Source organism: Vidua macroura, chromosome 1, assembly GCF_024509145.1.
Source record: "Vidua macroura isolate BioBank_ID:100142 chromosome 1, ASM2450914v1, whole genome shotgun sequence".
NCBI classification, from domain to species: domain Eukaryota; kingdom Metazoa; phylum Chordata; class Aves; order Passeriformes; family Viduidae; genus Vidua; species Vidua macroura.
Genome location: NC_071571.1, coordinates 130,733,621 through 130,745,940, shown reverse-complemented (window position 1 = coordinate 130,745,940; position 12,320 = coordinate 130,733,621). Strand labels below are relative to the sequence as shown.

At 45.8% G+C, this 12,320-nt stretch overlaps 1 protein-coding gene across 1 annotated transcript; it reads left to right on the top strand.

Annotated features, from left to right (window-relative positions):
* The first annotated feature begins 3,940 nt into the window (after nucleotides 1-3,940).
* LOC128809776 (GSK-3-binding protein-like) lies at nucleotides 3,941-5,440 on the top strand. The gene has a single exon (XM_053982046.1). The coding sequence runs from the start codon at nucleotides 4,002-4,004 to the stop codon at nucleotides 4,611-4,613; it is 612 nt and encodes a 203-aa protein (XP_053838021.1). The 5' UTR covers nucleotides 3,941-4,001; the 3' UTR covers nucleotides 4,614-5,440.
* The last annotated feature ends 6,880 nt before the right edge of the window (nucleotides 5,441-12,320 follow it).

The following is a 12,320-nucleotide window of genomic DNA, read 5'->3' as shown; positions in this document are numbered from 1 at the left end:
AAGTTTCTGTAGAAAATAAAAGATGTGAGAAACGCCTGGAGAAAGAAAGGACTGGAAAGGACTCCTAGTCATTGGGTTCACCCTGTTCAAAGCTGTCTTACTGTTTTGTAAACAACACTATAAATACTTTAACACTGTGATGCAACACTACATAGTCTCTATCATGAATTTATCAACCTGATTCATTTCTACACATGCCAAAGTCTGAGATCACAGTTCATGCAGCTCCAGCAAAAGGGTATGAAATGTAAACACTTGCATAAATGAAGTATTATTTATAATTTTCACATTGACTGGGTTACAGCGTCTCCATAACAGATTAGAACATGTGCATGATCCTGAACACATACATGTAGTCAAAAGACCGAGATTACACTGGATTGCAGACTTCAAAGGATTTAAGGGTTTTCTTTCTTTGTCTTTAATAGGTTTAAAGCTCAGAATTCACATCCAGGTGTCCATGTTGTCAGGATCAGTACAAAAGGTAAAATATAAAAATTGACCTTTATATTCTGAAATGAAAATGTATCCTCAAGAAACACAATAAAATTATGTCAAATTTTTATAGATGGACACATAATTAATATAATTAGTACTTGCTTATGAAACTCAGATTTTGTCCTCTGCTAGGAATAGCTGAAAGACAAGTATTACTAAAAGTATCTTAAAGACTGTTTTCTAAACATTTGAATAAAGTGAGAGTGCAAGTGAACAATAATCATAAAAAGGGACCAATGACTGTTCTCAACTGTAATGTCTTGCTAATGGAATGACTTAGACAAGTTGCCATGAGAATTTTGGCAATCCCAGCAGACCATACACAGAAATGCATCTGGAAAATAAAAAAAAAAAAAAAAAGAATAGCAGCATCAGTAATTATCAAATTTCTGCTCAGAAAAATACTGTCAGGGGTCAGAAAAATTTTGTCAACAGTTTTGCAACTCCTTTTGTACTTTTATTTTAAAAAGTACAAACCCCTATCCTTAGTGTTCTACACTTTGAGGTTTTGGGGATTTTTAAAACTGCAATTACTGTGGTAAACTGCTAAAATAAAAGCAGTGCTGCAGAGCTCATCTCCAGTGGTAGAAGACCAAGTATGATAACCAGGCTGTGATTCTCCTAATTAAAAAGAGAATACAGTGAGTAAGCTATAGCTTACTCACGACTTGGCCAAATGACCTGATAGTTACAACTGATGAGGCCTCAGCTTCTTTGGGGCTGCCAACCCTGTCACTTACGCTCACAAACTCCACATCAGGACACCTATGACAGCCCTTTTATTGCAAAATCCACTGCTGAAGTTGTTCTCATTTCTATGGAGAGGCACGAGCAAACAGCTACCTGTTCATGAACTGCTGTAGTATTTCTGCCAGGAACATCCGATAATGGCTGCAGACAGTTTAAATCTGCCCCTAGCATGGATTGGGGCTTAGTCCCAGAAAGATCTCTGGGAGCTGACAGACTGAGATCCAGTCCACAGATATAATTATGATGTAAATTCATATTAAGCCCTCTTTGGTACAGTTTTCCCACATAAACAAATCTTTGAGGGAGAACTGCTGATATAGGATATACTATCTTCTCCAGGATTTTAGCTTTTCTCTCATCATCCAGTGAAAAAAGCAGATAGTATCTAAGTAATGCCTGAGGTTCCCAATTCCTCTAGGAGGACAATCTGAAACACCCTTCTCCTGAAGGTCCACAAATCTCATTTTGTTCAGCTGGTAAATCTATTAATCCTGATCAGTAGCATTCAGTGTAAACATTTGCACTATGTTTAGTCCTAAAACCATAAGGAGATACTCAGTCCTTGTCAACCAGTCATCACTAATATTTTGCATTTTAAAAAATCTGAGGACATCAGGATTCTGCTAATGACTGCGCTCTGAGTTCCCTATCTGTGGCACTGATCTGCACGATCCTGCAAGCTTTTCCCAGCACTGCCGTTGGTCAGGGATGCAATGAAGCACGATTTGCAATTATCATTCCCGGGCTCCTGAAAGCCCCAGGTGTAGATGTAATCACAAGCAGCACTGAGCTTTTGCTGGTATAGCTTATTTTGCTTTTGTGGGAGAAGAAAAGGCTGGAATAAGCTGTACTGGTTTATTGCAGTTTTGCTTGTATAGAATACCAGATTACCTACTCAGAAGTGATCTGAATATCGATCTCCCTTGGAGCTGAAGTAGATCCATCCATGTATCCATGTAGGCCTGCTTCTATTGCTTTTGAATAGATACTGCATAAATAAGGAATAAAGGTGAAAGTGTTTTCTCAAAAATGTTTGGGGGCAGGCAGGGGGGGGCAACAAAATCTCACTTTTTCATCATCTGTAGAAAAATGTGATCTGAGTTTTAAATGACAGTTACCAAAAAGGTGCTGAAAATAAAGTCTCAGTACCTTAAGTATGCACATGAATAAATAATAAGCAATTAGGTAACATGATTTATGCCCAGCTGATACAAATCCAGGCAGGGGATGTAGTAATGGGCTTGGACACCTAGGCTGGAGTGACCAGTACCATGTGCAGATAGCAGGCATGTTCACAAACACGTGCATTTATGCACAGGTTCTCTTGCTCTGTACAGCAAGTGGAAGTAGCTCAGGAGGACACGAGGACAAACAGACCAAAGGACATGCCCTCTCCTTTGCCAGCCGATTACTGATTAATCAAGGGCACAGTGGTGAGAGCAGTTATGTGTACGAACAACTTACACTTTACAAGCTGTTCCCAGCAGAACCGACCGCATGCCCCGTCACGTGAATAAGCATGTTCTGGACTATGTCCCCAGAGTTCCAACACCCAGAAAACCTTTTTTAAGGCTATTCATAGAAATTTCAGTGCTTGAATGATGCAGTGACAGAAACAAGGGAAGGAATGGGACTGGGACATGAAGCGATAGGGCAGAGCCTTGATGAAGGTGATGAAGTAAGCCGCAGGCTGAGAGAAATCCCGACAGAACACCTGCACAGAGTTGCTTCGCGTGTGCAAATTCTAGCGATGCAAAGTAAGCCTCCTAAGGCATTTCTATGTCAAGGAATTAAACCCCAAACCAACGCGCCGCCGGCAGTGGGCACACAGCGGGCGCAGCACTCGGGGCAAAGACGACCGCCGAGCGCGAGCCAAGCGGTCAGAGCAGGGCGCTGCGGTACGAACGCGCCGCGACGCCGGCACGGAACCTCGCGGGAGACTGCGCTGGGTAATGGGGATCGCACCGCCGCGGCCGCTCCCGGAGAGGCCGGTGCGGGCCGGTCGCGCTCCGCTGGGAAGCGCCAGACCCGCTTCCAGGCGCGCGGTGCTGCGGGAGAGCCGCGCGCGCGCGCAACCGCCGGGCGCTCACGGGGACACCGGCGCGCGCCCGCACCGGCGCCCCGCGGGCCGTTAACGGCGGGGCGGGCGCGGCACCGGCCGGGCGCTCACCGGGCGGTCACGGGGGGGGGTCACCGGGCTCCGCTCGCGCTCCCCGGTGCTCCCCGTGCCCCCTCCAAGCGATCGTCCCGAGGCGACGGGGCGGTGCGGCACCCTCCGCCGCGCGGCGCGCACCGCCCCCTCCTGCCAATCACAGCGGCTCCGCCCCCGAGACCCGAGGTGCGGGGTTTGAAAGCGGGCCGGTCCACGAGACGCGTAGACGAGGGGGGGAAAGGGACGGAACAAGGAGCGTCGCGCTCGGTGGTCGCGGGGCGGCCTCGCCCGGCCGGCGGCGCCCGGCGGCGGAAGCCGCCCCCGTGCCGTTGGCCGAGCCCTGTCCGCGCGGGGTGCCGGCTCCGGGAGCGGCCGGCGAGCGCTTGGTCTGGAGGGCCGCCCGCCTCCCCCCCCGGCCGGCGCAGTGGGAGGCGCCCGGGCGCGCGCGTCACCCATTGTTTACAAACCAACGCCAGCGGGCCGAGCTCCAGCCGCGACCGCAGCGCCGGAGCCGCGTGTGCTCGCGCGCGCGCGGGGCGGCGGGCGGGCGGCGGCCCCGGTCCCGCTGCGGCGGCTGCGGCACGGCGGGGACCCGGCAGAGATGCCGTGCCGCCCGGGCGAGCGCTTCCTGCTGCTGGAGCGCCCGGTCGCCGTGGGACAGGCGGGCTCTAAGGAGGTGGACGCGCTGGTGGCCAAGCTGGGCGAGGTGCTGCAGCTGAGCGCCCAGCGGGCGCCGCCGCCGCCCCGCGCCCCCAAGCACCTGGGGCCGGGCAGCGCCCGCGACCGCGCCGCCCCCTACTCGCCGCGGTGCTGCAGCGGGGCCGGGGCCGGGCTGCTGGCGCCGCGGGGACCGGCCCCGCCGCAAGCTCACTCGCAACATGTTGAGCCTCCGCGGCCGGACCGGAGCGGCCAGCAGCGGGTGACCAAGCAGCTGTGCGGACGGGGCTGGCTGCGGAGCGCCGCCCGCCGGAGGAAGCAGCCTCCGCCGGGGCCGGGCGACGGGCCGGCGGAGGAGGAGGACCCGCACCGGCTCCTGCAGCAGCTCATCCTTTCCGGCAACCTCATCAAAGAAGCCGTCCGGCGGCTGCAACTGGCGGCGGCGGCGGCGGCAGCAGCGGCGTCCGCGGCCTCCAGCGGCAGCACCTCGGCGGGGAGCGGCGGCGCGGACGGCGAGGCGGCGGCGGCGGCGGCGGCGGTGCAGCCCCTGCAGTAGCCGGCGGGGACGAGCGGCGGCGGTGACCGGGGCGAAGGAGCGCGCCGCTGGCGGCGGCGGCGGAGCCCCCGCCGGGCGGGCTGCGGGAGCGCGGTGCGGGCTCCGCCGGGATGTAAGTGTGTCCGGCGGCGGGGCCCCCGGGCCGGTGCCGGTTGGGGCGGGAGGGTGCCCGAGCTCCCCCGCCCCAAGGTCACCCGCGGCGCAGACCCCGTCGAGCCCCAGCCGACGAGGCCGCGCACGCCGCCCGCCCCAAGCTGTTGTTTTGCCCCCCTCCCTCCTCTGCTTTCCCGGGAGCTCCTCCTTCTCCTCCCCCCGCCGGGGCAGCCCGGCCGGGGCCGCGGACCCCCCCGCCGCCGGTCCCCCGCTGCCGCGGAGCTCCTCCGTCTCCCAGGAGCCATTTGCAATAATCCTCGCTGACCCCGGCGGGAGGTGTTTCCTTTCCCCTCCCGGGCTGGTTTGGTTTTTTTGGGGGGTTTATTTGTTGTTATTTTAACGTTTATTGTTATTATTTCTCGTTGTGACTGTATGAAGCAGTTTTAAAAAATGTGAATAGCAAAGCTGGAAGGCAGCTGGACTTAATAACAAATGAGTGAATGGAGCCTGAGATGCATTGTTCACATAAGGTAGCCGAAACAAGTTTTTTCTACCAAAAAGAAAAACCCTGAATCCACCCTTCCCCGACAAACTCAATGGCTCGAGTACAAGATGCAGCTGTTGATTTTAAATATATGCACTTCGTACCGGAGCGTTTGAAATGTGTTCCTGATTTACAGGACTTACTGTCTTAATTAACCTGTCTGTATTGAATAAACGTGGTCTTGTTTTTATTTTTGCGTCTGTGTCTCATTGTTAAGGGGGAAATGAATACTGATTCACGAGAACAAAACTGTGTAGGCACGTTCCCCCTTGGTCTTGTTTCAGTTGTAAGATCTCCATTTTGCAAGCAAAAAAAAAAAAAAAAAAAAAAATCCCCACAACAATCCGCATAGTCTGATGCAGTGGGACACCGGTTATTAATGCACGGAGATGCAACTGAGCCCCTTTGTTTGCCAGCAGCGTTCATTCGTAAGCCGTGAGACGCCCCTTCGAGCAGCCGAGAATGTGGCTGTTGGAATTTATAAGTCAAATCGTACCGAAACAAAAATTAGGTATTTTGTACTGCGGAAGGAACGTGGCTTGTGTTGGTCACTTGTTCGGGTTGTTTTGATTTTTTTTTTTTCCTTTCTCTGAGGATGGGTTGGGGGTTGGGAAAGCAATTTTTTTTTTTTTTTAATATGTAAACCAAAATTTGATAATTCAATGCTGGTCATTAAGTTTGAATACCTATTATGAATAGCTTCCTTTGTAAAATCCTATGTTGGGGGTTTTAGGAGTCATTGAGCTTCAAGATGAAAACTGAGCACATCAGACAGACTGGAGCTTAACAATCTCCCAACCCCCACTCAATTTGAGGTAAAAGCTTCTCCTTTGAAGAAGGTAGCAATCCCACATGAAAGAAAATGGAAGATGTTTGCCTTTGTCCAAGAGAGCAATTTGAGCAGCTACGTTTACTTGTGTGATTAGTTCTTTCATGAATACATTAAATCCACAAAATATTTGAGATTTCTTTCTCTGCCACAGCTGCTGCTAGAAACTGATGCTGAAGCATTTTATGATGTCTCCCTGAATTCCTCCTGCGTTAGGACCAGTATGTTATTATTAGCTTTATCTTGATTAATTTATAAGCTGAATGCAGTTTTTCCATATCAAAGCATGTAAAATGCAAAAAAAAAGAAGTTACGTGCATTTTAGAACCTTCTTAATTACTAACATCTGAAGTCCTTTTTCTCATAACTTGAGCTGCTTTCGTGGCATTTTGCACAACTTGGAAAAGATTCAGACCTGCCATTAGTTCTTACTCTCTAATACAGTGATGTACTGTGTAAGTTATCCTTCAAATTAATTTTTATTTGCAATTTCCTTGTTTCTTTCTTTCTCCAGGAAAAAAAGTTCAATAGCAGATACAAAGAATATAATCACTAGCCACAACTGAAGAACTAGTTATTCTTGTATTTGTCCTTTAGATGCTCAGGGAGGTAGGTACTTGCTGTGCAGATGCTGAATTTGAACCCTGGGATGAGTAGTTTAATTACTAATAAAAAGCTGGAGGAAACAAGCTAAAAGCTGGGCATAGCTGGTGGAGCCTGAATAGTTAATTATGGTTAAAAATATATGAGTGGGGGTCAGCTGGAATTCTGGAAGCTGGCAAGTTTGACTTGAACTTTTTGCCACTGATAATTATGCATCGATTTTGCATCTCCTTTCCCTCCCCCCCTTCCTCCTCCCCAAACCCTAGGCCCTGTATACTAATGAGAACAGCTAACTTTACAAGTGTCCTTTGTAGTCATTGAAAGCCTCGAGACATTCCTTTTAAGGATTTTACTAGAATAACACTTTTCAATAAAGTGGCAGTTGAAGTGAGGCGTAGAAAAGATGCAAATAAATTTCACTGTGACTGGCTGGTTTTTAAGCTTCCTAAATTACTTCTAAAATAGATTTTACTTTCTCCTTTGTGCAAGGCTGGGAGATGTATATATGAACAGGGTTATAGTAAGCTAAGAGTTATGCAGAGTGTGTGATGGTTCAGTAAAAGGAATTTTGGCCCTTGTTTCAGATAACTTGCATAACTCACCAACACATCTTTGTCACTTACATCTTCCATATAAGTCTTTGTCTTCTTCAAAATATAGAACATGTCACTCCTTCATAAAGGAATGGATTGAACATGGCTCATTTTGGTTTTGGAAGACACGTTTTAAAAGATGTTGGGCCAATTGAAATATTGCCCGAAGGTTTCTGTCGATTTGTTACAAATTCTCCTTTTCTTTGCCTTGTGCTACACTATGCAAGTGTACAAACTGTGATAGGAAAATCATCATCTGCTTTGTTTCCCAAGTAAGATAAAAAGTGTTGACCTGGGAAATAATAATTTTTCTAGTAGGTTTTATATATCTCTATTTCAGAGGTGGGGTTTCTTTAGTATATTAAGTCTGTGCCAGCCCTCAAATACCAGTTGTTGGTTTCTAGAGAAACAAAATGGAAATACATTTGGCTTTTACAGTATGCTTAAACTTTCCTCATTCATGAGTGACAATTTAAGTTTACTTACAGGTTTAAATTTGGAATAAAATTGTGTTTTCATGATAGGCATTTAGCTAGGTTTTAGCTTTTTTTTTTGTTTTTTCTGTACTGTGAAGAAAAAAATTGCTCAAAACACAAACATTTTGCAGTGGATGACATGAACTGTAGAATCAAAAGTAAACCATTTAGATTTTTGTAACAAGTAATGTTTCAATGCATTGGGAAAAAAAATCTAATTTCATTCTATCTACAGGGTGCTATATGTTTTGAGGGTAAACTTGATTTTAAATAATGTTGTAAACAAATGCACTGAAGGCTCACAACCTCATCTTTCAATGTGCCTCTGTGGTGTTGTGCTAGTATGGTACTGGGCTGCCACAGATTTTTTCATTCATGGTCTACATTGCTGCTTAACTCCTCTTGAGTTTATATGACTGGACAACTGTTTTCCTGACTGCCCAAAACTCAGCTTTGCATCCCAGTTATATCTTGTTCTTTGTACTCCCATGTTCTCTGAGCTCTTAAAAGTAACTCAATTTAGCCAGAAGTCTGGCAGGTAGAATGATTTTTGTCTGGTATTTCCCTCATGTGACCCATATCCCTTGTAGCTCACTACTGTGTGTTGTACCAGCACTTAAAATCTACTGTAAAAATTACATTGGCATGGTACTTGGCATAATAAGCATGGTGGGAAAGGAGGAACTCCACCCTAAGTCCATAAAATGAGGTTTAAAAAAAGCCTTTCAAGCAAATAGCAAGCGCATCTCATGGAAGGCATAAGGGAGAAGAAGGATCTATGCTGGTTAATGCACAGTTTAAGTTCTGGTCAGCTGGGGCACTCCCAGTGTTGGTGACTTCTCCATCTCCATACAAAAAATGTTTCTCATTGCCTCCTAGTCCCTGGCTCCATGATTTTCATCTCTTCACCCTGCATTCCCTGCCTTATCCAGGCCTTTTTTTCAGCTTGTGGTTGAAGTATTTCGCTTTTACATGTCTTTTGTCCATGTCATATTACTCAAATATTAAGTAGCTTTGTTCTCTTCAGTTGCTTTTTGGTGGGTGCTTTTGACATGCTTGTTCACTTCAAATATTGTCACTCAGTCGCTTCTTGGTGGTCATGATCTGGTTAACTCCTTACAAACCTTGCAGTGTGAGTTGGAGGGCAAGTTACAAGTGTCCTTCATCTTCAGTTTGTACAGCATAGGGTAGAAATCAGAGTAGAAATCCTAGCTACAAGGAAATTAACAGATTAAGTTAACAGAAAAATTATTTTCAACTTCTATGGGAATTTCCTCCTGGTTTTTTGGTTTTTCGGTTTGGTTTTTTTGTTGTTGTTTTGGTTGGGTTTTTTTTTTTTGTTTTGTTTTTTGGTGTTTTTTTTTTAGAAGTAGCTGGGAAATACCACTAAAAGTGGTACAATAACTACATAAATGTCTTTGGGGGGACACAAAAATGACATCAGCAAACTCATTTCCTGACTCAATGAGTTTGGTTCACTTTTTCTCTTCCAAAAATTATGTTTTAGCTGTGTGACTAACCTCAGTCACCTTTGTCAAAGCTGCAGAAATGCTATTATGCAATTTCCTTGGCAAAAGGCAGCTGCTGCAAAAGAATTGGTGCCCACAGAGAGAGGAAGGCTGCAGTGTGCCCGAGCTGCATTAGTAAACACTGTAAACTCCACAGCAGAGGAAGCTACAGGAAATCAGGCACCATAAATTCAGAGGCGTGCAGCATTAGCTGTTCCTTATGCAATATCCTGTATTTAAATTGTATTATTTTTGCTTCCCATTATATAATATGGTGGTGTCTGGTGGAGTAATACAGCCAGCTAAGGATGCTCTTCATCACTGCAGACATTAGGTAGGACATGAGCTATCAAAAGAAATTGTAAAAAACACCACGTCTCTGTGTCCTGCTTGTAATTACCGACTTGGCAGGACTTCATTCATGAAGAGGTGCTAAGGATAGGCTGTAAGCTCCTGAGCTTTATGAAGAAGTTAAATATGTTCAGTTCCAACCCCAAGTACCTATTTCATGGCAGCAGCAATTTTAAAGCTGGGGGGGAAAAATCCTGCTGGAATTTTGAGCTTGGAAGCCGAGTGGTAAATTCGAGAATAAAAGGACTTGCTTTCATTTTCCTCCCATGTAGGTACTTCAGTCCTTATCCAAGGAACTTCACTGCTCCGTGGCACACTATGGGGCTTGTATCATCAGCTGCCCCTCAGGAGATGATCTCTGATTGATTTTACAGTCCAGGGAAGTTGTAGTCTTCCAGCTCAATGGATCACTTTCAGGAGCAGTGCTGACTTAAATACATTTTTCGTTTGGTAGTAAGGGATGAAACAGCACCAGGATAAAAATGTTTTAATTAGAGGAAATGGATTCTGGCTGGCTTAATAGTAAATATTTACTGCTCTAAGCATTTTACCATAAGAGATTGGGGCTTATTCTACCCGCATCACAACAATTGTCCTAGTTTCAAGGCTTAAATCTACAGAAGCATGGGCTTGCAGTTAAAGTTCAAATTATTAGTGTTCTTAAATCAACATTGCAATGCCTTTTCTTGTTTACAAGACTAACTTCATGTTCCAGAGGAAACCACACAGGGCTGAAGCAGGTGACTGAATGCATGTATGTACATCCCCAGCTTCTCCTGCAAAATGGAGGATGAGGGGGACACCTAATCCTCTCCTGTTTCCAGCAGGCAGCACTGGCAGTTGCTGTTCTGGCAATACTGATCTGTCAGTGCACAGATATGCCCCACTGGTGTGATATCTCATCTCTACATTGTTTTGGAAGGTAAAAAACCAGACATTCATGTTTTCCATCTTGCTGTTCTGCTCTGTTGTTAATTTTCATGAGGCTGCTTTGACAGCTGCTTTCCTCCAATGCCTCAGATGCAAACTTCCTCAGCTGCTGTCAGCTCTGACCTGAACTGTGGCTGGATTCTGGATCACAGGACAGAGAAAACTTACTCCCGTAAAAAAGGAGTAAGTCAGCCTGGAGTGTGCCAGACTGGTAGTAAGATGGAAATAAGAAACATAAATTTCCACATCTGCATTTGTATAGATCTGTTTTTCTGTTCTTCTCCCACATTTTTTTTTCTTTTAAGAGAGGCCACAGATGTCAAGAATCTCTGGAAATCAAACTGCCTACCTCAGACCTCAGTATGGGTTTAGAAGTGATCCATGGCCTCTATGTTCACTTTTCCCCTTGTTTTCCTGGAGAGCCTTTCACAGCACATTCGGTTTGTGCTGATCCTGTTCTCCAATCTGCAAGATGCTTTGGGGCTTAAAGAGCAAACATGCTCAGCCTGGGTGCTGTGCATGTGCACACACAAGCATGGATCAGATGTGACTCACTGAAACAGTACTTGTGTTGAGGTGTGCAGATGTTTTATTGACACTAAGAATAAATATAGACTTATACAAATGACATGTGCTATTAATTAGATTTAAAAGTAAATTTTCATGAAAAAAAATCTAGTAAAATCTATGGAAGAATATAGTTTTGCTTTCTGTCTTGTTGTAAAAGTTAAGGCAAATGTGTTTTAGTGCAATACTGCCTTATGTCCTGCGTGTCTTGCCTTGATAGCTGCTCCTGAACAGGCCTTATCCTAGAAAAAGCAGATCAAACCCTACCAGAACTACCAAATTACTGTAAGAAATAGAATTTCAAATGGATTTTGGTTTACCTGCTTCCAAAACAAAACAAAACAAAACAAAAACCCTTATTGTAAGGTATATATCAGTGCTGAATAACTATTTGAAGAAAGTCTTCATGCAGGAGTGACTTAAGTTTGCAGCCAGCACAATACAGATCTACCTTATTATTGCAATGGTTTTAGCTTATCTGTTATTAAAAGTCTCAAATATTGTGGCTTCAGTAATTTTAAATATGGTTGCAGACACATAAAAGTTGAAATTGTGTTATCCAGGAGGCACTACTTTTAAATTCATAAAGTTTAGGAAGTTTTAAATTGGAGAGGGGAAGTTAACTTGAATGGTAAAACTAAATAGATTACTGATTTTCCATGGGTGATTTCGACTTCACAAGTTGTTCAGTTTATTTGAGCTCTTGTGAATCAGCAGAGGAGATTAATAAATTGACACCAAATGTGATCTTTTGGAAGTGATAGTCATAGAATCACAGAATGGTTTGAGTTTGAAGGGGCCTTTAAGATCAACCTATTCCAACTCCCCTGCCATGGGCAGGGACACTTTCCACTAGACCAGACTGCTCAAAGCCTCATCAAACCTGGACTTGAACACTTCTGGGGATGGAGCATCCACAGCTTCCCTGGGGAACCCATTCAAGTGCCTCACCACCCTCACAGCAAGGAAAAAGCCATTCCTCCTTGTCCTGTCATTGCACACCCTGGTCAAAAGTCCCTCTCCAGCCTTCTTGTAGGCCCCCTTTGATACTCCAGGTCTCAGGAAAACAGAGCAGAGGGGGAGAATCATCTCATCATAAGTAAACCTTTAAAACTGTAGGGACTGTCATCCTGGGTAAGACCTGAGCTCTGGGTTGCTCAATATCTTGGATGCCAGTCAGCTGCTTCATATCACCTGCTGTGTGGTGGAATAG